At 38.8% G+C, this 25,511-nt stretch overlaps 1 protein-coding gene across 2 annotated transcripts in view; it reads left to right on the top strand.

The window, feature by feature from the left end:
• DENND1B (DENN domain containing 1B) overlaps positions 1–25,511 on the top strand; it is a gene marked incomplete at both ends in the record, with an annotated part of 149,910 nt that overhangs the window by 47,281 nt on the left and 77,118 nt on the right. For both annotated transcript variants that reach the window (XM_084266475.1, XM_084266474.1), the window contains 2 exons: positions 8,283–8,332; positions 17,564–17,683. In XM_084266475.1, coding sequence (XP_084122601.1) covers positions 8,283–8,332; positions 17,564–17,683 — 170 coding nt within the window. The remainder of the gene's footprint in view (positions 1–8,282; positions 8,333–17,563; positions 17,684–25,511) is intronic.

Raw genomic sequence — 25,511 nt, 5'->3', positions numbered from 1 at the left:
AGTTACTCTCTGCTACTACAGGTACTTTCTCTTGGCGTGGCACCCAAGTTGTTCATTAACTTACATGGTACTTCATGTATAAACTGCTTTTAAGTTTCTAAGCTGCCGGCAAAGTCAGGATTTCATCATGGTATATGCTGCACTGAAATTTTATGGAAAAACATCAGTGGAAAGTTCTGATTCTGGAAACGCATCACCTGTCACTCCCCAGCCTGAGCAGACCAGCTCTTCCTTAGAAGTGATCTGCAGATCTGGTGCTGACCTTTCTGTGTGCATCAGTACTCGGTAGAGTCTGGGCAGAACAGTTGTTCAGTAGCAGCTTTCTGGGCAAGGAATGACATCCTGCTATTTACACACACACTCTTTCAGGAGTCTTTTAGGTAGCTAATGCAGCACTGCTTATCTGTGCTGAAGATTTTGTTCAGGAAAAGGAGTGATTTCATATGTTGTGCACAGGCTGCAGTTCCCCATTTGAACTGTTGTAGTCATACTGTTTGCTTGCTCACTTCTGCTTCTGAAATGTGCCTGGGTGAGGGTGTAATGGTTAGAAAACTGAAGGAGACAGAAAGCGTGAAGTGGTGTTTGAAACGAGGTGGACTTTTTTGGTTTTTCCCTGTCAGCTTGCAAAAGCATGTATTACGGAAAAAGCCAGACTTCTTACTGGTGACGCTAACAGGAGGCTTGAAGGAACTTTAGTAGTTGCCAAAAACATCTGTTTGCACATCCAAAAGCCTGCCAATGTCTGGTCACTTATATTGAAAAGACCTTGTGGTGCCATGTGTGGACAGAAAAATTATCTAATTTATAAAGTCAATCCGTTTGGCTGGTTTCTCCCTTCAGCCTCAAAATATGTTCTCCTGTTCTTGCCTCTGACTTTCATTCTAGCTTTCTGGTTGCTGGGTGTTGTGGGTCTTCTGCCATGGCTACTTCTTTTAAAACTGCAGTTGCTTTTTTTTTTTTTTTTTTTGTTTTTCCTAATTAGAACCATGTGTTGTTGGAAGTCTCCGGTGAAATGCCAGGATTTATGGAGGAAAAAACAAATTTGAATGTATTTGGAACAAAATATGCTTGGAGTTGAAACTAAACTGAAATGTATCAAGTGTCAAGAGTAGAGTTTGTCATGCTTGAAATTTTACAATTTTTTTCACTATATTTTATTTCTATGGAAATTCAGCTGTTTATTATTTTTAGTATTCTTTTATATTTAATTTTCCTTAAAAAAATGGGTTTCATTGATAATTAAGAATCTTGCAAATAGGAGCCTTTTGACCTGAATATCAGCCATGTTCCACTCATGATATTCTTTGATACCGTTTTATAGACATTTCTGAGACTCCAAACGTCACCTTAAAGCAATATATTGAATAGATAGATTTAGGTATTTCACACATTAGGCTCATTTCTGTCCTGAGCTATTGGAATATTCCAATGTGGAATGATAAAGCTAACAGGTAAAACAAATAAGAACCCATTTTAATATGTGCTTTATGTTGTGGTGGTGATTTTTTCACCACTGGAGAAATGGCACGTGAACAGGATGTGCAGGAGGTGCTCAGTCTTGCTGCCAGTCTTGCTGTTTTTGTAAGTGGTGGAAAATCTTAACACATCTTGAGCAAAAGAAATAATGCTGTCCTTTTAACTGTGCAGGGTGACAGGTGGATTTTAACCTGGCCTTCAAAGACTTACATATTTGGATTTTGAAAGTGATATTTACTTTCCCTGTATTTCTCTGTTGAGTTTCCATGTACTGTCAGAGATGGTGTCATTGCAAATGTGTATTAATAAAGGGCAATTTTTTCCCTACTGCATGGTCATAGAAAACTGTGTCATACTTTCATATCTATTCTTGTAGAACTTTCTTAAAGAAAATAAAGACTATGTTAAAAGTTAAAGTTGCCCACATAGTAATCTCACGAGTGGAGGCGGAAGAGCATATTTCCTGTTTTTCCCAGCTCTCTGATGTTGCCTGGGGAATGATGGTGTCTCTGACATGAGTCAGGGAAGTAAGGGGAAGCTATTTATTGGTGCATGGGACTCAAATATTATGTGCTTTCTAAAGCTGTACAGCGGGGTATTGTTTCTCTTGGTTTCATTTGCCTCGCCAGTAATAGGGGTGGATGGTAGCATTGCAATCTACACTTAGTCTAATGGAAACTTTTGTGTGGAAGGGGGGCATTGTCAATTTTTATGTTGTTCTGATGGGTTTCAGGAAAGTTGATTTGCATTTTTTAGGGGCATGGTGATGGTGGTGTTTCTTTGCTTGGTTTGGTCTTTTTTTAGGGGAGTGGCGTTTTGGTTTTTGGTTTTTTTTTTTAACGCAGGTAAATTAACTTGTGCTGAATGTTATAGAGTTTTAACAGGTTTGCTATTTGTAACTGGAGCTCGTTATTTTATAGCATAGAGAGACTCAAAGTTGACTGTGTCAGACAACTGTGGCTGAAATATGCTTTATTTGTAACTGGTGCCGTGAACAAATAGAGATTCCAACACTGTATAGCCAAACGTTATTCAGTTTAGCCAACTAAATGGTGATCAGAAATTGCTCTCAGCAGTGAAGTAGAATGTTTGGTGAGTCAAAACAATCTAAGATTGTAGGAATGCACACACAGCTCAGTTTATGGGAGTTTTAGTCTTTCTTAAAGTCATTAGCTTTAAGTGTTCAGAAAGCAGCTAATTGTTTGTTTCCGTTGGTTTTTTTAAAAAAAATCATGCCGAACTCCTAGGTACTTACTCACTGAGTGATGTACTTTGGAAAGAGACATATAAAGGTTAAAAATAGTTACAGAGGCCTGATAATGACTTCCATACTTTAGACCTTTGGATTTCCATGAATGCAATCTAAGATTAATTTTTTTTATTATTCAAACCAGTTGGCCCTCTCTTTATTTTTGCTACAATTTTCTGATGAGATTTTCAGCGGAGGTAAGAGCTACATCTTTGAAATATAACTACTGCTGCTGGCTTCACATGGGTCCCTGCTGTGGGTGTGCGTGGCTTCAGAGGAAGGAAAAGGAAGAGTCAGTGGTGAGGACAGAGCTTGCCTTTTCATCGACTGTTTTATGTGGCAGCATTAGAATTTCACCTTCATTGAGCCATAATGATGAAGGGCTCAACCCTGCAAGATGCTAAGCAGCCTGCCTTTGATTTACGAATGAACCTAAATCTGTGCTTAACTTTAAGCATTTAAATATTCCCACTGAAGTCACTAGTTTGAAACAGAAATGCCTGTCATGACCATCTTAAATCTCAAGTAGATTCCTTGTTGGTATGTTTGGATTGTGCACAGGGTGACTGAAAGCTCTGGTATAGGATGGTGAAATAGGTGTCTTCAAAGGGAGATCAGAGAGAAAGCTGGGTTAAGAGTGAAGAAGAGAGGACATTGGAGTTGAAGATGGAGATTGGAGTAGTGAAAACTGGCAAGAAGAACCAAAAGATACCTGCAGTCAGGTGTTTCAAGGGGAGACATTTAAAAAGAGGTCGGTAAGGAGAGGAAGTTCTAGCAGGAAGAAAATAAGCTTTGAAGGACAAATGAAATACTAAAATAGAATAGCAAGTAGCTTTGGTCAGCAAGCGGGAAAAAAAAGGAAACTGTTTAACAAATTAGGTATGACAGAGATAAGCCACACTAAAAAGACAATTTCCCCTTTCAGTGAAAAAGGGCAGGGAGAAAAAGACTTCACAAAAATAGAGAAATAAGACAAAAGCCAGAAAAATACTGTTACTGAGAAAGAAAGCAGTTGAAGTAAGGATAGTGAGAGGACAGTGCAAAAGTGTTTTGTAACTTAGTGAACAACCACTTACTTGTGCTCCCTTAATTGATATTTTTTGGCTGATTTCTGCCCTCAGAATAAAGAGATGAGGATGGCTGGATAGGTAGATAGATATTTAGATATTTGAGTGCTATTTATGTGAATGATTTTGGTAACCTGGTCTGGATTGTGTAATTAAATAACTCAAATTATCTGTGTTACTGTCTGTTTTATGTAGGCCATTTCTTCCCTGAGTATCCCAATGTATCTAGAATGGACACAGTGTGACTGTTTCAGTGTAAGGCTGTTCCCTTTCTAGTCCAGAGGTGCTCTTTCCATAGGTAGAATGGACCTGGGGGAGAACCCACCTGTCTACTTGAGGATCAGTCTTAAGCTGCAGATAAGCACAGAGATAGTTGGAAGGTAACAGCGTCTAAGTGGCTACTTATGAAGTGGTTCAGTGGTCTGGGTATTGGAAGTACTCCTATCAGGAAAGGTTTTCAATCCTTGCACAGGGATGCACTTAGGAAAATCAGATTCGTTTCCCTCCCTACTTAAATGCAAACTGCAGAATGTATTATTATAAGGAAAAAAAAAAGCTAGGATGAATAGCTTCCATATCCTTCTAACCTCGGAAATGAATCAGGTTAAGCTTCAATGCTTAAATATTTCAGTAGTGTAATATTAAGCCATTAACTTAATTTCTGTCAATTCATCAAATCATCAGGCCTCATTTACATAGAAAAAAGTAGCTTTTTGAAACGAGTAAAAGTGAAAAAACTCACTCATACCTGCGTAGATATATTAATAAGTTGATTCTGTATATATATGTGTATATATATATAAAAAAAAATCTGGTGCAATTTCCCCATAGAAGCAGCTCTTTAACCTTCTTCCATCAGTAGTGAGATCACATTGTCTTGCTCAAGTGGAAAAAGAAATGAGTGTCCTCCCAAATGGCTGTGCTCCAAAATGTATGCTGGACAGCCACAAAGGTTTCATACAATTCTATCAATTGACTGTGATACAATATTTACCAATATATTAAAAAAACCCTTTTCTAGTTAGTAAAGAATATGGTGTTTATCTTCAACCCAACTGAAATGATTAACTTGTAGTTTAATGTAAGGGTAAAATTATGAGTTATTAGGATGTTTTCTCCAGAAAACTGGTGTGTATGATGGGTGTGGAAGTGTCTTCCACCTCATTTTACATTGCTTTATAAAATGATGATACACAGAATTGGCTGTATGGGCATCAAAATCAGCAAGGAACACTAATTAAATCTTACCTTTTAGGCTTCTGTGATGTCATCTCACTGTAGAGCCAGTGAGGGTGACCAGGCCAGGCTGAAGTTGTGCAGTACAATTGGGGAAAGTGAATTAATAAACCCACTGGACCATGCCCTGTTAGAGTGCAAATTTCTGCTGCTGGGCTGTAGGCATAGAGAAATTTCCAGGTTTGTTTAAACTTTTTGGGAGTGAAGTGGCATGCTGTAGTTCACGTGTATTTTATGATTTTTTTTTTCTTGTGGAGCTTGTATAAGGAATGAGATAGTTAAAGGATAACTTAATGATCAAACTCAGTTGTGTATGCAACTGCAGGTTATTATTTGGTGTTTGAAAGCAAATAGATAATCTTTTACTTGTGGGAGTTTTTTTTCTTTAGAACATCATTATCCTTTTCCCCCATATACAATTTTTTTACTGTATGGCGCAGTGACCACTTCTGAAAGTACTAATACTGTGATAACCAGAGGGGGAAATAATCATGGGAGATGTGAATCAAGGGTATTTTGCTTCCTGAAGATTTGTACAACCTTCAGAAAAAACTGCATACTTTTATGAAGCTATAAAAATAAAAGACAATAAATAGGTTATTCATCTTCTGAGAGTCTGTATGTTGACTCAAGAGGAAGTCCTGGCGGAGTGATGGATCCTTGAAAATGATGAGCCACTAAGAGAGAAAGCCCAAATTTTACTCAATAGAGGTTACTGAAGTACCAACTGTAGCTGTACACTAATAGTGACTGCGTATCTGAATGTGTATCTAATGTCATTTGCATTTTAAATTTGTCTAGGAGCATCTTGGGGGCATCTTGTTTTCTTCCATTTTAAAAATCTGAATAGCACCTGTAATTAAGGGAGCAAACTGAGCCCTGGAAGCTAGGTAGGACTTCCATCTATTGATCTGTGTAAACCCAGCTTATGCTGTCAGGGGAGCAGCAGTCAACTGCTGAGCTGCTTTGTCACTGACATAAGCTGAGAGGGGATTTTTTTTTTTTTTGTCTATACTGTTTATACACCAGTCTATAGACCTGCTGGCTGGTTGAATTTTAAAGAGTGTGGAGGTTTAAAGACTTGTCCCCTGAGGGATGCTCCTGCCAGTTGGGAAGCGAGCTGAGGCTGCTCTGCAGAAGTTGTGTGCACGTGTGCTGGCTGGGGGAGGGCTGGAGCTGGGGGAAACACCGGCCTGCAGCTCAGCCTGGAAAACGCTGCAAAACATACCCATAATTTTCAGGTTGCTTAGTCAAAATATTGAGCCAATACCTTTGGTTTTTTTTGTTTTTGTTTTCTTTTTCTTGTGTGATAATTTATTCTGAGAGAATGCAACGGGGAACATAAATGAATACATTTCCATACCCAATTCTGACTCAGTGCTAAGCTCACCAGGCAGCAATTAAAATCCTCAGCAGTAAGGAGAAAATGACTTCCTATAGTGTGAGAATAGGTGCAGACTATTTAAATAGAGTATAAAATACTATATCTTTGGAACAGGAAAAACAAGCTTTATGAGGCTGAAGCAAGAGCCTAACTGGAAACATTTAGGAAATATCTGAGTTCAAAGTTTAGATGAGCCTGTTCTGCTCGCTTTCTTTTGTTAATTATTACGGCTACCAGCATCATGTGTGCTTGTTTCCTGCCTACAGAAATAAAAGTGCTTACTTGCTCTGTTTGTGTCTTGCTCCTCGGGCTTCCACAGACAGTCCTGACTCATGGCAGTCAGGATAGTGCCCGAGCAGTTTCTTTGGGAGAGTATTATATATACTGCTATTGTTAATAATTAAGTTAATAACCTTTCTCAAAGCACACTATGTGGCTTTGATATCCTCCTCTGCCTGTGCTGACAATGTAATTGTTAGAAAGATTTCTCTCATATGACTTAGGAATAGTGACGTTGCCATTTGTCCTGTGTGCTGATTTACCGGGGTGCATCATACACCTCTAAAATTTTGCAGCTATGTTGTATTCAGAGGCTCCTTTCTCCTGATCTGTCTGTCCCTTTCTGATGACTTGCATGGGTTCTTTGTGTTTTACACTGTCCACTGAGCCAGTCAAAGGTCTGAAGTAAACAGTGATTGTGGTGTGTAGGAATTTAAATACAGGATTTCCCCTAATGGGACTTGAATGTTCAACATACAGTAAACAGAGAGTTCAGGCTGTAGAGTCCTAACATGAAGTTCTAAAACCCCATGTGCAGCTCTGGAAAATGGCACCAAACTGGCTTTTTCCTGGAAGGTCACACCTTGTGGGGACGGTAACTCGTGCGTGCAGCAGTGTGTCTGCCACTGAATGGGAGATCTGTAGCTTTGCTGACCAACAGTGCTGACTGTTTCTTCTTAGCAGAAGCATTTTCTCAGAGGGTTTGTTTTCCCAGTTGGGAGCAAGGAAATAAAACCTGTTCTTCTGGGATCTTGTAAGGTCATTGTTTAATATTTGCTGCTAACTGATCTGGTAATTCCTTTTTAAAAAAAGAAAAATGTTAACTAGTTTAGAGCATTTTTATATTTTAATTAACACATTTTATTTGCTACTAAACAGCTGCTTAAATAAAGTTCTGTAAGAAAGAGTGACATTATCCTTTCATATTGTGGGACGAATGTGGATCTGGTGGATTTCCACCCCTTTCCCTTTATGAAACGCGAGGCTTGCTCGTGAAACCCAAAGAGTTAATCGTATAAATCTCTCCTTTGGACCAGCAGACGATTTCCATCATTTTCAGCATTTGACTATGGAACATGTATAGAGTTGTTATACCTCTCTGTAATTCATTCTGCTGCCAACTTCATTCCCTTTTCTCTGCCTGCATTTTAATTGAAACAACATTTGTATTTTTGAGCCAGGATCTGTCAGAAGTCCCTGTGGCTAGTCTGTGGTACAAGTAGCAGCAGACGTGGCTTACCCATATGGTGTGGTGCTTCTTGTAAAATCCATATGGCCTTGTTGAAGGGAATCCCAGCGGGGATGTGAAGGGTGTTAATACCCTTCAGGCCAGGCCTTTCCCTCCTGGGGCTTCTATGGCATTGTCTTTGCAATCTGCCAAAGCACAAACTTAATTCCTTTTTAATAATCAATTATTTCAGTCCAGGAACGTGTGCTGTATTTTTTGCAATCATATATTCCTTGAATTTATTATTTGTTATGAGTAGTTTTTGATATTTTTTTTAAAAGCAAGCTGTAGGGCAGTTGCTAGCAAATACAGATAAAAGCCTCTTCAGAATCCTAACTTTGTTTCTTTTACTTGTATTTACAGGAAGTGCTGAACAGCGTTCCAAAGTTCTGCTTTCCTTTTGACGTTGAAAGGTATGTGTTACAGTTACAGTTTACTTAAAAGTAGTTAATAGAAAATGTTATTTAGCATAATTGTAAGGAAAGATTTAAAGACAAGGAAAACATTTTGTACTCCCTAAACTTGCACCTGCAGATGAGAAGAACACGTCCTTTGTGTTCAAGTACATATGAAATCACTAGTAGGAAATTATTACAGCAAAATGCAACCAAAATGCCACCTTTTCAGAATTTTAGGGATATGTCTCTCAAGGTAGAGCTATGTTCCAGCTCCCAGTTTTGTCCATTATAATTGTAAACACCATCTGTGTTAATACAAGGATAGAACATAGTTTCCTTCAAACAGTAAGCATCATGGAAAAAAAAAATGTTGTGGTGCACCAGGGTATAAAATACTCACTGAACAGTACTTGAAAATACGTTGTTTGAGTTCAAAGAAATTAAGACTTTAATTGCATGGAAGTAACTGAATATGCAATTGATTTTTCTTAGAGAAGAATCAGGACTGTTATTTATAATTAATTAGCCCTTTCCTTTCTGGCATCAGTTATAGTGTGACTTCCATGTAATGCTGCCTGTCATTTACATTGTTCATATAAAACATTTTTATTAATGCATGTATTTATTTAGATTTGTCAAAATGATTAACCATAATTAATTTAATTGATTGTACTCACTCAGTTTAGAAAACTCATATTGTCCAAATCAGCAAGGTTGAATTAGAAGGTTGATTTGTATAATTAATGAAAGATACACTCAGGTAGTGTGCTGGCTGAGCTGATTTCAGAACATTGGCATCAGATGGAGACTCAGAGATGAGAAGCATCTACTGGATATAAGAAGTTACTATCAGTAGAGTATAAGATGGTTTGGGTTGAGAGGAGAGAAGTGGCTTTGCAAGAATACATACTGACAAAATGAAAAGCTTCATAAACACAACTTCTCTGAAGTAAACTAGGTTCATTTAATCTTTTGTAGTTGAATTTAATTAAGTTTGGGTTTTGAACTGGTTAAGCTCACTGTCCTTTAAGCTGTTTTAATGACTGAACTAATACAGTTGTCAGTGTTGGCTTTAAAGCATTAAAGTCTTTAATGTGCTTAAGATATGTACAGAATTCTGTTTAAAATTGGTGATGGAGATGAATAATGGAAATAAAATTTGAGGATAACAGAAAAAGGTGAGGTTCTGTTGCTGCCATCCAGTGGCAAGAAGATAATCAGTGGCAGCAAAAAATTATTTTCAAATAACTCATCTTGCATTAACTACTTATTCTTTTGAGAAATTCAGAAGATGCTTAGCTGCTTGTATGAGGTGAATACGCCTAACCAACAAATTGGGAGATTACATGAATTTGTAGCATAGCTAGGTATGTCTTTTAACTGAGTATCCAAAGGGGAAAAAAGAAAGAAAGAATAAAAAAAAAAAACCAAGGAAAAAAAAAGTTAGGGGATGTTTGTTATTTGTCTGTTTAATACTCACCAGTGCCCCACTCCCAGACATGCCTTTTGACTTGGCCTCATACTCGACTGTAAAGTAGTGCTCTCAAAGGTGCAAAATTCCTACAGATTTCATAAAAATTGGCAGTTGGGCAGAGGAAGGAGAGAGGTTCTTGGAAGCTGCCAGAGCCTGGTGATGGGCACAAACGCGACCTGTTGGGTCTGGACTGCTGAATGCTCAGGCTGTACTGTGCTATCTTTAAATCAGCCACTGCACTCCCAGCTTCTTGTGTAGCTGGGAGCTGAGTTTTAGGGGATTTGTGGGAGAACATAGGCAGTGAGACATCAAGGGAGAATAAAAGAGCATGGACAAGGAGGTGGGGCAGAGCTATTGTGGGCAACAAGACAGAAATACTGGAAGCTCATTCAAGAAAGCAGGCGACTGTTTACTGGCAAGCTGTCTGTGGACAACTTACTGGCCTGGTGGTGTATGTACACTTACAACTCAGTTCAGCCATTTTTCTATAGAGTACATATATATCACTGCTGTTTTAAAAGAAAACTGTTCAGTTTTCTTCTTCTTTCTCAGTTTTATTTTTGGGTTTGAAATTTAAACTGGCAAGTAGTGAGAAAACCACTGCTGCAGCTCCTTTTTGTGTGGATTCATTCCAATGGGTGTTTGAGATGTGACTAGCATTTTAGGTTTTGGCCAGCTGTAAATGGAACCTGCTTTGGCAGGGGGAGCCTGCTTTGGCAGGGGGGTTTGGACTCAATGATCTCTTGAGGTCCCTTCCAACCCCTACAATCCTGTGATTCTGTGAAATGTGCTTTTCACTTGTCTGGTGAAAAAAAAAAAATAAAAATTCTTAGTTAGAGGCTCATGACAGGCCACGCACCTCATATCCCCAAGTATCTTATAAGCAGTTTCAGTGACAATTTCTGTGCAGAAAGCTTTCATTGACGTGAAACACAAAGTATTGGTTTTATTGATTGAACATACTGTACTTCAGAGCCCATAGTTTCTAAACCTGTATCCTTTGTACTATACTTACATAAACCAAGCAATAGCTGATCCTAGTAAGAGCTGGAAATTACCAGTGCAACAGTGATAATGTCCACTGATGGTGCTGATCACTTGATACCTAGAATAAGAAGAACATGACGGTTCTGTACGTTGTTTCTGGGTTCCACCTGTACAGCAGAGTTGGGGGGAATGGAGTGGTGGTCTGTTAACTAGCTAAATAGAACTCATTAAAGTAGGAGATATGTGTTCTTCAAAATGATGGAAGTAGGAATATTGCAGTGCTGGTAAAGCATTCTGGTGAGATTTTCTGTTTTTCTCCACCTCACCTGTAGTAATTAGTGAATGTATTGAAAAGTGAATGATATAAGAACATATATTTGATTTTGTTTTATCCCCTATGCTACAGTGATCACAGACAGAGATACAGATTTGGTTCTTCCTATTTGATGCTGCTTACGTTATCTCACCAGACATACGTACCTAATCTTTCACGCCGATGTTATAAATAGCTGTACACGACTCATTTCGATTATCAAAAGTACCTACTGTGAACAGTGACTAAAAAGTTATAGCTAACTCCCACTACATTGAAACTAAAAGTCAAGCCAGAAAAGGCACAATCATGTAATGTTTTGACCATGACTTAACTTTTAGTTTTACATATAATTTTTCATTGGAAGTGAGCACATGATTTTGTTACTGCTGGTTAGGGCATACATTTTATTTTGAAGGGGTTAAGGAACAAATTGCATCATAGAAACTCTTAAGCTTTTACTCCTGGAATCTGTGTCTTTTTTAATGATTGTAGGCTTAATAAATGGCATAACTGTATTCCATTCCATCAGCTTGCTTGTAGATACTTACGAATAAGTTCCCTTTGCTGCAGAATTCCTTTCTTTGTTTCTTTTCTTACAGAATTGGAGGATCTAACATTTGAGAATGTAGATATTTTAATTTCCTTTCAGTGTTTGCTAAACTAATACTAATACATCAGAAAACCCACTTATCCTTTCTTCTGCTCCTTGGATCCTTGATGCATATTCTGCATAGGTTTCTTCTGTTTTCTTTCTCCAGCGGTCTTCTGTATTTTCAGTCTCAGCCCAAAGCTCAGGTATAACTTTGCTGAGAGCCCACACCTCAATCTCTGCATCCGTCAGTTATTTAGGTGGATGATGACTACTGAGCATGCAGATTCTCTTCTTGTTGCTTTTGGCCCCATTTTAAATTCAGTCCTAAATTGTGCCACATCACTGTTTGACCCCTCAATTTTATCTGTGCTTTGAATCTGTTTCATTTGTCTCTGCCATAAATACTTCCCCCCTCTCCTTCCATTCCTCTGTCTTTTCCCTTTTAGGTTGCATTTCTTCTGCTGAATGTGTAGCCTGCATGGCTTTTTATCTAAGGCACTTTGGTAAATGCCTGTAGGATCAGCATGGAGACAATGATAGGTACCTCATTAATTTTCCCGATCGCAGGGACGTGTTGTATTTTGGAGTGTAAGAAGTGGCTCTACTGCTGATGCTGTAGAAGATTTCTTATTAGCAGTAGGATATTGCTCAAGTATGGGAAATTACTGTGCATATTATTTACCTCATAATCTATTAGAGTCAATGAGTAGTGATAGGAGTGACATAATTTTCAGCCTCCTGTTCCTGTTGGTATTTCTGGTAAAAGCCTGTGTGCAGAAACACCACTGTCATCACGACAAGTGCAGAACAATGGCTGGGCACATCATTGGGTTTGCAGGTCTTATGAAAGACAATTATAAGATGTTTTACACAAAAATTTTTTTCTTCAATATAAATAGTTGAGAGTGAAAAGTAAATAATTGAGGATGTACTTCAGGCTGTACAGGTAAAGGTAAATAATTACAGCATGTCATGTACATTCCAGTCATTCTAGTCAGTTTGCAAGGTGAACTCAGAAATGCAGCAGCAGTTTTATACAATTGGGTTCTTTCCATCTGTTATCTCATTGTGTTATGGAATATGCATATGTAATAGCAAAGGTACATGTAAGAGAGAAGGCTTTCTAAGGACAGGTTGCAGCCTGAACTGTGCACCATTGAAGAATGTAACTACTCGTTTTGAACACGGGTTATTTGGTTTCCATGTGTGTACAGAAGTGGACCTCTCTGACAGGAGACCCAGACACAATGAGGAAGCCTTGGTAGACCCTGGGATAGGTACTGTGGCCAGGGCCCCTGGACAGAGCAAGCTTGTGTTGTGGCTTAAATACACCCAGTGAGACTCTGTACTAACTAGAGGTTTCTTTTAATACTTCTGTTGTTTCAAAAACATAACCCCAGTTATAAGCTAACTCTGTTTTTAGTTGTGGGAGTTTTCTTATTTGGTGGTAACTTCGTAGGTTTTCATATCTTCTGTGGTTTTCTTCCAGTTCTTTTTCTTTCTGATGTGTAAGGGATTGGGCTTTCTTGGAAGCAGGGCTCAAGTCAGGTAGCTTAGTTGGAGCAAAGCAGCCCTCCACACAACGGGCCTGAGCCATGGATCATGGACCATGGAGTGGGCTTGGAAATGGAGAATGTAGTTCCTGAAGCTTAGATTTGGGGATAGCAATTAGTTGAAGGCTATGGCCCAATCTAGGGTTACCTAGTCTCTCCATCAGCTGGTACCACTACCTTAACATCAGTTTTTCAGAATCCTGCTTTAAATTGTTTCTAGTCTGTTCTCTGATCGGGGGAGAATTAGGATGAATGACTGGTGGGGTTTGCTATCCAGCATCGGATTGGGAGATTGGAATACACTTGAAATTTTCAGGTTTAGTTAGCAGCTGCCAAAGCTTTAGTCAGAACTGTATAATTTAGTTACATTGGTCAAGTCCATATATGTGACACCTTGTAATTAATGATGCCTGAATAATAACTTTATTTTCTTAAAAATTAAGTTCATCTAAGTCTGTGTTCTTAAGCAAAAATGTATCATTTTTTCAAACTCACTGAAAAAAATAAACTCTGACAATCTCTGAAATTCAAACCCCTTTGAAAATTCCTGAAATTTGAAGAAAAAATGATTTCAAACATCATCTGTGTCCTAAACAGATTAATTTCGAAGAAGAGCAATTAATTGAGAATAAGGGATAAATGTAATGTTTTTTTTCATTTGAAGAAGAGATTTAATTCCTGCCTTAATCAGCTTTCTGATTAAAATGAGGCCTGAACAAGAGCTGTAGTGTAAACAAAAATCTTTAAAATGACTCTACCTACTCACAGGTACCAAAGAGCCTTTTCTGCTTTGTGTAGGTATATACCTAGAAATTCTTAAAAACTGCTTTTATTCCTATAGTGAACTGTAATAACCCTGAAAGGGGCTATTGTATTCTGCAGGGTTAATAAGCAGTTACACACATTCTTTGCTATTAGTGATTTATTGTTGTTAAACTAAGATTAAACGTAAGCATGCAGGGCAGGAGTTGAAAGTAAGTCAGAAGCAAGGCAGAGAGACAAGTGAGAAGGTCAGTGATGGCTGGGAATGGTTTTGCCTGCACAGGTCAGTCACTCTCCTGAAGCAGCAGCCTACCAGAGCAGTGCTTTACCAGAAGCTTGGTGGAGCTTGGCCAGTTGGTCCTGCGCCCCAGTAGGAAGAGCAGATAATGTTTTGTGTAGGGGATTCTGGTACGTGAAAATGGCGTTTCACCAGTGCTGATTTTCACCTGAAGGAAGAACGATGCCAGGCATCATTGCTGTGGTTCAGTAGCAGTGCCAGGAGGAGCTGCCTGCTGTGGGAGGAGAAGCTTGACTGAAAAAAGCAGGCATCTTTGCTGCCCCCAGATCTGAAGTGGAGCTTTCGAATTAGAAACCCCAAATTAATTCAGTATTTAAAAATCTGATTAGAGAACACAGTCCAGATGGATGGTCACTGGCTGCTGTTAGCTGTTCTTTGAAGCAAATGGGACCAAATGCAAACTTTGGGGTTCTTTGTGGAGGTTTGGTTTTAGCCTTGGAGTTTTTCCTCAGTTTGAAAATCTGTAATGCACTGCTTATATCTCCTTCTAAACTCTGTGGGAAGCAGTTTTCAAGCTGGGCCAGATTTACACTTACTGTTGAAACACAGAGTTCTCTCTCTTAAGCAAAGGGAAGACGTTGAGTTGGAAGTGGTGAGATGGCACTGGAATAGCCTCCTGCTGAACTCTCATAACTTGGCTGGGCTATTTTTAATAGAGAATATCAGAATTTAAATCTCATTTTTAAAGTGGTTTTCTTTAGGGACTTTTTTGTGTATGCTTTAATTTTCCCATTTCATCTTCAGGCTTTGAGAGGGGAGGAGGCAAATAACTGAAAGCAAGAGTTCCTTACTGATGTGAGTTTTGTGGGTGAAAGGATTGTTCTGAAGCAGTGATGGAGTAGTCATTTGCCTGATGTACATGTGCAAAAGCAACGCCTGCACAGATAGGCATCTGTTAATTGCTTTCTGTGAATATTGATGATCTCTTTGAGTTAAGATGGTGCATAGAACCCCACCCTGCCCATGCCAGGTGTTTTGTCGGGTGAGAAAAAAGCCACTTGTGGCTTCAGAAAGCTCCAACCCTAATGGTGGGACACAGCAGAGGAGGGAGAGGGTGGGAGTGGAAGGCAGCTGAGGTCGCTGTACTACTGACATTACACAGCTGAGTTGCCACAGTGTGTGTAGGGGTACTGAAGCCATACTGCAGGTTTCTGGGGCAATCTCCTCCCAGGAATAAAGAGAAAAATGCAAAGGTGTGAAATAGCAAATTGCATGATTTGCAGGGGAGTAACGGCGCGTGGTTATTGAGGGTTGTATCAGGTAAAGCACACAGGCAGCGTGCTGGCTGTGCAGGACCTGAAAAATGGAAGACTGAGTGAAAGCCAGTGAGCATTCACTGTGTTTAAAGAGCATGCTAGGCTACTGAAGACAAGTGAGGAAAATGCTTAATGATTTGAGTTTAATTACCTAAATAAAATTGTCTTATAATGTCACATATGCTCAGTGCAGGCTTTTGTGTCGCCTGGTCAGTGGATGGTGATGATGGGGTAGTAGTATCGCCTAACGAACCTTTAAGGTTTTGTCACATCTGTGTTAAGCAGTGTAAGGTCCATGTGTCCTGTGTAACTTCTCTCACCCTTTGATCATCTTCTACTTTATTCTTTCCTATGGGAAAATGTTTATATTTTATTTTGATGGACTTTCAAAAAGCCCCAAAACAAATCACAACAAAACTTAACCCATATTGCGGGGGATAAATGAAAGGAATGTTTTGCACTCTTAAATTGGAAAACATGGAGATCTGTGATGGCTCTAAGCTTCTGTGGGAATTCATTTTCATCTCGGCTTTGGAGAAGGAGCTACCCATGGCACAAATTAATCATAGAGCTTACTAGCAGGTCCTTAGGTACTCTGCTAGGGAAGGCCATGTGAGAATGGGAGAAAACCAGAGGACATCAGAATTACAGGTAGAACGCCTACATTTTGTATCTGCAAATCTCCATGCACACCCCAACGTAACTTTGTCTTCCTTTGGCATTAATGAAATCTGTAAAAGTCCCTTCCAACCCAAACTACTCTGTGATTCATTCTGTGCCACACGGTGCCTTTTGCTGGCTGAAAAGTCTACCTAAATCTGATTCTCTGGGATGTTTTGGAAAAGTGTAATACGTATTTCTGTGAGTAAACTTCAGATACAGTTTATTTGTGTTCTAAAATGCTTACATGGAAGGTATTTTGCATTTTCTATGAAGATCACTAAAATTTGGCCAGGTTGAGAAGCAGGCATGTCCTGTGCTCTCAGTGATCCTCTGTCTGAAGCTGACAGATTGCCCGAGAAGGAGGTGTCTGGCTTGAGAGTGCGAAGGAGACGATGCACGTCATGGCAGAGAAGATGCCATTTCTCCTTAAATAGAAACTGGGAAAAGGTTCATACTGTCAAGCAGGAAGTGAGGGGTCGGGAGTGGAGGTTGGGATGGGAACATGGAGATGAGTACAAGGAGTCAGAGGTGACACTGGAGGGGAGGTAGAAACGGATAGCAAAATGGGTTAGCCTAGAGTGCTGAGGGGCTGCTGGCTGAGTAGAGTTTGAGGGTGAGGGGAGCTGGAACATCAGGCAGGGAAATGTAGTGTAAACATATGCTGTCTCAAGTGGGTACAGTCTTGAAGATATTACTTACTATTTTAGCTCTTGTGCTGTCTGGTCTTGATTATTTTCTGGCTTTTAAGATTCTAGAAGTGAACAAGGTTGCACTGTAAAATGAACTTAGCTGTTTGTTGGGCAATGTGTAGTGCAACAAAGGGAGGAAGATGTGTGTGGGTGTGTGAGAAGGCTGTGGGTTTGACCAGTGAAGCTGTTCTGATGGGGAAGCAGAGCAGGGGCGGGGAGGATAGCTAGCTCTCCAAAGGCTGTCTTAAGCCAGGCCTGTATTATGACAGTTACTTTTTAGTAGAGTGTTAAACCTTTGTTTTTGTTACTGTTTTCTGCTGTTGAGGTGTGCTGCAAGCCAACAACCTGTGGCAGTCCTGATCTGGCACTGCTTGGGGCCTTTCTTAGGAGAAGACCTTATGAAATGCCCTGTCAGCTCAGACTTTGGCCAGACACCATGGAACACTGCAGCCAGGGCACCGGGCTGGGGTGGCAGCCAGAGGCATGGTCAAAGGAAGGAGCTGCTCTTCTGTGCTGAGGGGAGGGGTGAGGGGTACAGCAGGCAGCCTGGAGGGTGAGAAGGAGAACAAGGGTGAGAATGCTTGAGACTAATGACTTAGATACTCATGTATTATGTGATTTAGTGGTTTTATGCTCTGTATCTATTTTTTTTTCAGGGTGTCCCAAAACCAAGTAGGACAGCATTTTACCTTTGTGCTCACCGACATTGAAAGTAAGCAAAGGTTTGGATTTTGCCGTTTGACATCAGGAGGCAAGGTCTGCCTGTGTATTCTAAGGTAAGTTGGTATAAGAACATAAAAATACAAGAAAAAAATACCTTTTGCAAGTCACCTGATAGTGATAGCATGACAGAGAAGTATAACATTTCTCTGCAGAAGTGTTACCATTGATTCCATGTGAAAAATAGCCCCAGGCCCCATGTGATGGTATTCTTGTCTGAGGCTAAATAATTCTGTTTAAATAACATGGAATTTCTGCTTAAAAGCAGAGAACAATACACTGTAGCTTTAGAGGCTTTGAATATTATGTGGATATTTTTTGCTTTCTAATGAGATCTTTGATGAGTCAATTTAACACTGAAGTGCACTATTCTGTATTGGCTTCATTGGAATTAGGACTTTTGGGGATATCTTCCATGTTCTTTGGCCAGAATATATCTAATACAAGAAACGCTTGTGCCAGATAATTCTCAATAAAGAGCATGCCACTTTGCTGCAGAAGATAGGTTGATGATGGAGAAATTGACCTCAGTGAAGTACTTTGTTTCTCTCTCTGCTTTTCTTTCTTCTCCCATAAAGTGATTGTTCTGGTAATGAAAAAAACAATTGGTTAGCTGTCCTAAACCACTTTTAATTAAATGAATTAATTAAATTAAAAGGCAGAGTGCTTTAATTAAGGGCAAATTTGCCACTTCAATTAAGAGCCTAGCAACCTGTAATGTCCACAGAGGAAATGGAAACATCCAGTTGGGCAGAATGTGAGAAGAAGATTGAAGTATAATTACCTTCAAAGTGAGAATCCCCAAACATGAGGTCGAAGAGGAACCATGTACTGCAAAAGAGCCAAACCTGTTGGCAGCAGAGTGGCAACTTGGAGAATTTTAGAGAGTAAGCTTGGAAGCTTATGGAGAAAAGCAGAGTATCAGGTATTTGGACAACAGGACAGTCAGGCAGTCATAGATGTCATTAGGATAGACAACATGAGTAAGGGATACAAACCCAACATCAACTTGTAAAAGAGTATCAGTAAAAGAACATGCAGAGAGGAGAAAAAGACTGAACAACATAGGAACTTGTAGAGTAGGACTTAAAATTATTGAAAGTACCACATAAGGACTTTTTTGAGCTTTTAAACTGATTCCAAATTAATGTTGAGAGGCAGTGTACTGTATAATTTTTGGGCAAGTAAATTAAAATGAAATATTTGCTATAAATATTGAAAAAAAAGACTACCATATAGGGGAAATAGCAAAAGAAAAATACTTTATTCTGGCAATAGACTTTCTGTGATCCTGGTAATAATTCTTTAATAGTACTTTGGAAAGATTTAATTCTCAGGATTTCATAGTGTATAATACTTAACCTTTTTCTCTGATACCTTTTGTTTTGATACATCTTGTTAAGGCCCTGAGAGAGAATGTACGTGTATGCTTTCATTTCTTTTCTCTGAGTTACCTTTTCAATTCATCAAGCTAGAAACAAAAGGTTTTACTTGTACTCCTAATGTTGTCTGGCTTCTAATGGTATAATAATAAATGTTTGATTGGTTACACACCCTCAAGTATACACCTTTATATACCTACTGTATGTGGTGCTGCATAGCAAAGAACACAAATTCTCATCTCATGTAAAACTGGGTATTTCTTTTAAAAATTCCCCACAGGCATGCATCAGCTAGAGGTTAGTCAGCAGTCTGCTACTTTGTCAAAATAACTTTGAGAATGATAAGTGTCAAGCGACAGTTTTTCACTGAGCTGATCAGAGCATTGCCTTCATAGCTTTCATTGTGAGGATTTTAACTGTGCAGTGTGCTGTTAACACTAGCTTCATAGCATTGTACTTCAAGCTTGGTAGCTCATTTCTCCCCAGTCTGTGTGTGTGTGTGTTCTGTTTAGCTCAGAAAGAATGCATCAGTGTTTCCATCAATGTGTTTTAGTATCCAGTTTGGTTTCTGCTCAGAATCCAAGATCCATTAGAAGTGACCAAGTGAAAAAGGACTCACAAGCAGATTTCTTCTGGCATTTTATCTGGCTTTCCCTTGTACATGTTTGTTGGTCTTAAATTAACCACAATCAAAGCAATCTTAACAAATGAATGCTGTCTTCACGTATCAAGATTGTGTATGCACATTCACACTTGCTGTCTTCCATGTATCCAAATAGCGTAAATTTATTTTCTCTGTGTGTATACACACATAATGACTCAGATGCACAAACCGTTCAGGCTCCTTGTCTCTCACAGATCGTGTGCACAACAGTCAGAGACTTTTATATAAACACATATCTAACTGCACATCTATGGATGCACATACATGTATGTTCACCTCAAGGTGAACATACTGAGATTGCTGACTGGGGCTTTAATAACAACAAGCAAATACAGAGAAATTATCTAAATGAAATAGCCAAAAGTAGTTAAAACCTAAGTAAGAATCTCTGGAAAGAAGAGCAGGAATAAACCAGTCAAAACAGTGAGAAGAGAATGCTGTAGAAAATGAGTGAGGAACAGGACACAACTCTTCTCTTGTGAATGTCTTTTGTGGAGGGTACCAGGCCCTGTGTTAACCTATGCCAGGGCAGCTGAAGAAATGGTGTTGAACCATGGAAATGCTGGACAGGATTCTTAACCAAAAACTGAAGAAACTACTGCTTTTCGGGTTTTACACCAACAACCTAAAGCTGCTGCTAAGATTAGAACCTTGTAATTTATTGGATTTCTCTCTATGCTTCATTCTTCATCTGAAACACTAATTAAAAGAAACCGTCTCTGAAGTTGCAGCTACATTGTTCTGCTTTTTGCTGGGAAGTTTGAGACAGCAAATATATTTGTATCTATAAAAATTATTCTGTAAGTTTTTTTTTATTTTGTTAATGTTTTATACACATGTGTAGAATTACATAAACAGAATTTTCTCCCAAATCAGAGTATTTTATTCAAGTTCTCTGTAAGTTTATGCATTGAGGTAAAAATCCCCCAGGGTAGCTGTCTCAGCCATGTTTGAATAACTTAGTTGTGATACAGTATTGTCTAAAATTAATGTGCAAAACTTGGCTTTAGTTGCCAAATTCAAAGTTGCCAGTAAGTGTAAAACCACATTAAGAAGAGAAAATAAATCTTGGGTTATTCTCCAGAAGTTTTGTGTGACTTCTGTGCAAGGTTTTGCTGCTTTGTGAAGCTCTCTGAGTGAATCCTGCTGCGTCACCCTCTCCACAAACTGTTACCTGTTGAGCTAATGCAGCCCCAGAGGAACAAGGGGTACCCCAGTAGGAAAAATGCAGTATACCTTGTTGTGTTTGTATACTATGCTGGTTCTTTTCTTCTAGATTTACTTTTTAGATTTCAATTTAAATAACAGTTTTGCCAGTTGTGGTTTAAAGTGGCACAGTAGAAACTTCAGCGTTCACTTTTGAATAATTCTCCTGGGTATTGTTTCTAAGTACCACTGCTGCTTGCAATAGGAATAATGCTTTCTGGGTTTATGTGGAATTGGTTTTGAAGTACCTGAATGGTTCCAGTACAAAGTGCAAAGACTTTGAATGAAATTTGTTTTGTTAAAAATCTTGAAACTGTTGATGGACTCTGAGGTTGACCTTATGTATCCAGTGGAACGCAAAATGCATCATTAAAATGCTCAGTCTTAGATTTCATTAATTTTATGACTATAAAATTGTCACCTACGTTTCCAAATGAAATGTTCTAATAAGGAAGACAGGTTTATGTGGTAAGCCTTTGTAGTTCTTCAGTTCAGACCACGCTTGAAGCTTTCTCACTCTTCCTTTAGGCAAATCCCTTAGAAGCAGAATGTTTCAATTTTACACATTTTGTGTCAATTTTCCAGACAGAAAAGTAGCCCCTAGACATTAGACATTTAGCTACGGAAAGGCAGTTTCCTTAGTTTTATTTGATTACTAGAAGTTAGATTCCTGCTGATAGTTCAGGACTGTTAGTGGTTACCTGACTACTTGACAGAAAACATTTCCTCTCCTTTATTTAACCTTTGACTCATGAATGTAAAAGTTTTATCAGAGCTCTAGTAGGAGCAGCAGTGAGGTGGAAGTCTACTTATGGCAACAAGGGTTATGCGTGACTTTGAATGAAAGTCTGAGCTCCTGCCTTGTGGCTCATTTGGATTAAAAGAAAATGCTAAGTACGGTTTTAATTAACCATGAAATATCTGGGGCGCTTGCTTTCGTGACAGGCAGTGGCTGTACTTTTAAATGAAGAACCAGGGCATACATATCTATTAAAACAACATTGCGTGTGCGTTGCTGGTTTTCTTTATTATAGGAGAAATGTTTAGTGGCAACCTTGGGGGAATTGTTGTATGTTGTTGGAGGTTGTTGTGTGTTTACTTGTGCGCTTGTTTCTCAAACAGTTTTTCATTGTTACATGAGGAATGGGAAGGGAATGTGTACGATTACAGAAAAAGAAGCAAAAAACCCAATAATGGTTTGATAGCTTAAGAACCTGTGTTATTTTTATTTGAAGTTTAGGCTTCTAAATACATTCAAATTGAAAATTAGAGACCTGGTTTTCTTCTGTTTTGTCCACTGTGAAGTGGCTTTGTTGATAGCCTTTTGGCGTTTTTGTAAGAGAGCTCATTAATTATGAAATGCACTGCTCATAAATAATTGAATGAATGTGAGTATGATGGTAAGGTCTTTCTAGTAGTGAACTTCTATTTTGATTTTATCTGTTGTTAAGGTACATACTAGTGTGTCAGGTTGGAGTTAAGAGTGATAAATTACTTGTCTCCTCTGTTACAAATTCAGCCATCTCAAAACTATTTTTTGTGGACATTGCATTTCTGGACTGACTTGAACAAAGCTGTCACCCGGCCTAACAGATGTCAGTGGACACTTGTGTGCTCAAAGACTTACTTTGTACACAGACTGTGCTAAATAAATATTAAATAATTTTGCAAGAATTGCTAACTGGCCAAGTTAAGATTCTTTTATGTGTATTGTTTCTGGTTTGTAGCTATCCCACGTGCAAGCGCCATGCAGAGTGCTTTATCCAACGTGATGAACGGGATACAAATATAAAGCCTGTATCATGGGACTGTTCATTTATGGATAAAGCTATTTACAAGAGTAGGCCAAATAAATGAATACAATAGTTAATACATGTGCTAGCAAAATAAGTCTGTGATGTAAGAGGAGAAAAGTGTTGCTTGACAGCCTTGAGGATGCTACTATTTGCTCTTTGAATTGAGAATCTAAAAAAGCACCTGATAGCTGTGTTTGTTGTGAGCAAACACAACCTGTGTTTATGTTTACTTCTGAATGCAGAGATGCATTGTATGTGCACACACACAAATGCTCTTTATTGTTTATGAAAACAACAAATGGAACAATTCTTTATTATAATGAATTTGTAGCAATTAGCAAATGCGTGATGCATTGCTTTCCAGTAGATATTTATAATATTTTGTTGCAGTAACAAGCTATTTAAAAATATAGAGGAAAAATTTCTGCAATTAACCCATGCCTTTCAAGAACTGAAGATGATGTGGGGAAAAAAACGGAGGGACAGGGCTGAGTGGCATTTCGTTTCATACCATATAACGAAATGGAGTACTTGCTTTCATTTCCTTAATTTTTCAGGTTTAAGAGCCATGTTGGAATTTTATTAATCTCATGTCTGTGGTTATAAGGCTTAAAACAATTAATTTTCTAGTCTTTCAGCTCAGAAAGGAAGCTGGCGTTTTTAAACTATGTTGAAGTAGTCTGTTTTTACAATGTTTTTCTTTGCAGTTTTGTTACACAGAAACATAAAAATGTTTTTGCTGATTTTGCTTAGGAAACAAATTCTTGTATGAGACACCGGTCAGCATGCCATGCTGCATGAAAGAAAAATCTCCTTTGGCTTTCTGCTAGGGTTCATTGATTTCAAATAATGAATTTGACCTTTTTTACGCATAGACTTGAAAATTGTATTTAATTTTTCCTTTTCACATTAGGAGGTGAATTGAGATCATAAACGTGAGAAAGAAATGGGTTTAATATTTTATTGAACTAGGAGCATTTATTTTTATAAAATGCTGATTATATGCTTATTACAAAATACAAATGATCAGATAAGTTTTTAGAGTATTCTACAGCAAAATGTGCTGGGGTGCTGTAGACTACTAATGCAAAGTTGATAGGAGGAGAGCAGAAGGCTTTTAGGTAATTTAACCCATTTGTGCAGCATTATAAAAATGTGTAGCTTGCCCTGGACCAAGTGCCAGAATGGTGCTCGGGTCCCTGCTGTACTTCTGGGCTGGTAAAGCTTCCACAGCTCTGACATTTGCAGGTGCTCTGAAGGATGTGGTGGACAGTTAGTTTGCCTATCGATGCTGCCTTTCAGTGCCATGTAAAACCAGCCTCACACAGTTTCAGAAGATAATGAACAGGAGTCCTAGGTGGAAGAAAGCTTCAAGATCTGATGTTGCAGGTGTTGTTACCATGGGTGTGTTACGAGGGCGGGCAGTGGTCATGTCTCTAAACAGTGAGTGGCCTTATGCAGGAACAGTGAAGTAAATTTTATGTTTATATAAGAATATATTGAAAAGCAAATGCAATAATGTTACACCTTAACTACTGCCAGCAATGCCAAGCACTAAAAATGTCTGTGAGCATTAAGAGTTTGATGTAGTTCTGATTGATAGCCAATACGATGTGTGGTAGTGTGATAAAGGCATTACAGAAATCATTGCCTCCATTTCCCCTCTGCTTGGCAAGGGTAAAGGCATGACTTTTTTTTCTGTGGGTTTTCCCCCCCCCCTTTTTGTTAAAGAACCAGCAGTTAAGCATTTATAAGGAATTATAAGTAAGGTTGCTAGTGAATGTGTAGCTATAGCTGTGTACAGATTTCTGCTTCTGTTCTTTGCCTTGAAGAATTAGGATCTGTTTCTAAAGCCTTGGCAGCTGCATACTGAGAACAGAGGTGTTACAAAGAAAACACAACCCTTCATTGGACTCACTGCACAAAAGTAGACTTGGCTTCTCTACCAGACGGGGTTTCCTCTCACAAGTTTCCTTTTCCTATCAGGGAAAACACTTTGGTTCTGCATCTTACCTGAAATACATAAACTTGACGCTTTAAGGTCTGTCTATAGCATGTACTAAACCTTTTAAAAAATGCCTTGAAAGTATGTCCGTGGATTTACACTGCACCGAATAACAAAGTGTGTAGTATTGTTGCATATGGGTATGAAATGTAGGAAAAACATTCCAGGCTCTATTTCCTTCCTAGCCCTCCTTATAAGCTTAAACAACTGGCATTTAACCACACCGGGACCATTTTGGAAGTGTTCTTTGGGATAAAATTCTAACAGACGTGAGGAGGTGTGTCATTTGTAAATAAGGAGTAATTTATACTGGTGCTGTTCAGTTGAGCAGATTTATTGCACCTGTATCGTAGTCGTAAATAGTGATTGTGGAAAGTTCTGTAGCATGTGGTTGCTGATGATGTCACTGTTAAAGGTAACTGTTCTGACAGATGACCAGAAATGGAACTGGTGTCACTGTGTGTTTCTTTTCTCATGCTCTTCAGTTATGTCTTATTTATCTTGGTTTCTGTTTAACATGCTGCGAGAGCATTGCATGCATATGGGCTGCAGAGTTGTGTTAAAGTCTATTAAGCATTCATGTCTTAATGTGCTGTGTGTTTACAATGCTGGTGAATGCTCTTTTCTTTAGAGAATCTATCTCTTTCTATTGAAATGACTTTATAGGGAGACCACTAATCCTGCACATAATGTGACATCCATACTGTGGCATAGCATTGCACCTCTTGTCAGATATGGGGTACGTGGTCTGCCCAGGTAAAATTGTTTTTCATTCTCTGGGGACACAGTGGTTGTGGCAGTCCACCAGGTACAAGAGGATGCAGAGTTTCA

This window comes from Gallinula chloropus (assembly GCF_964237585.1).
Source record: "Gallinula chloropus genome assembly, chromosome: 6".
NCBI classification, from domain to species: Eukaryota; Metazoa; Chordata; class Aves; order Gruiformes; family Rallidae; genus Gallinula; species Gallinula chloropus.
The sequence above is the reverse complement of the archived record's forward strand: the minus strand, read 5'-3'. Positions and strand labels throughout refer to the sequence as shown.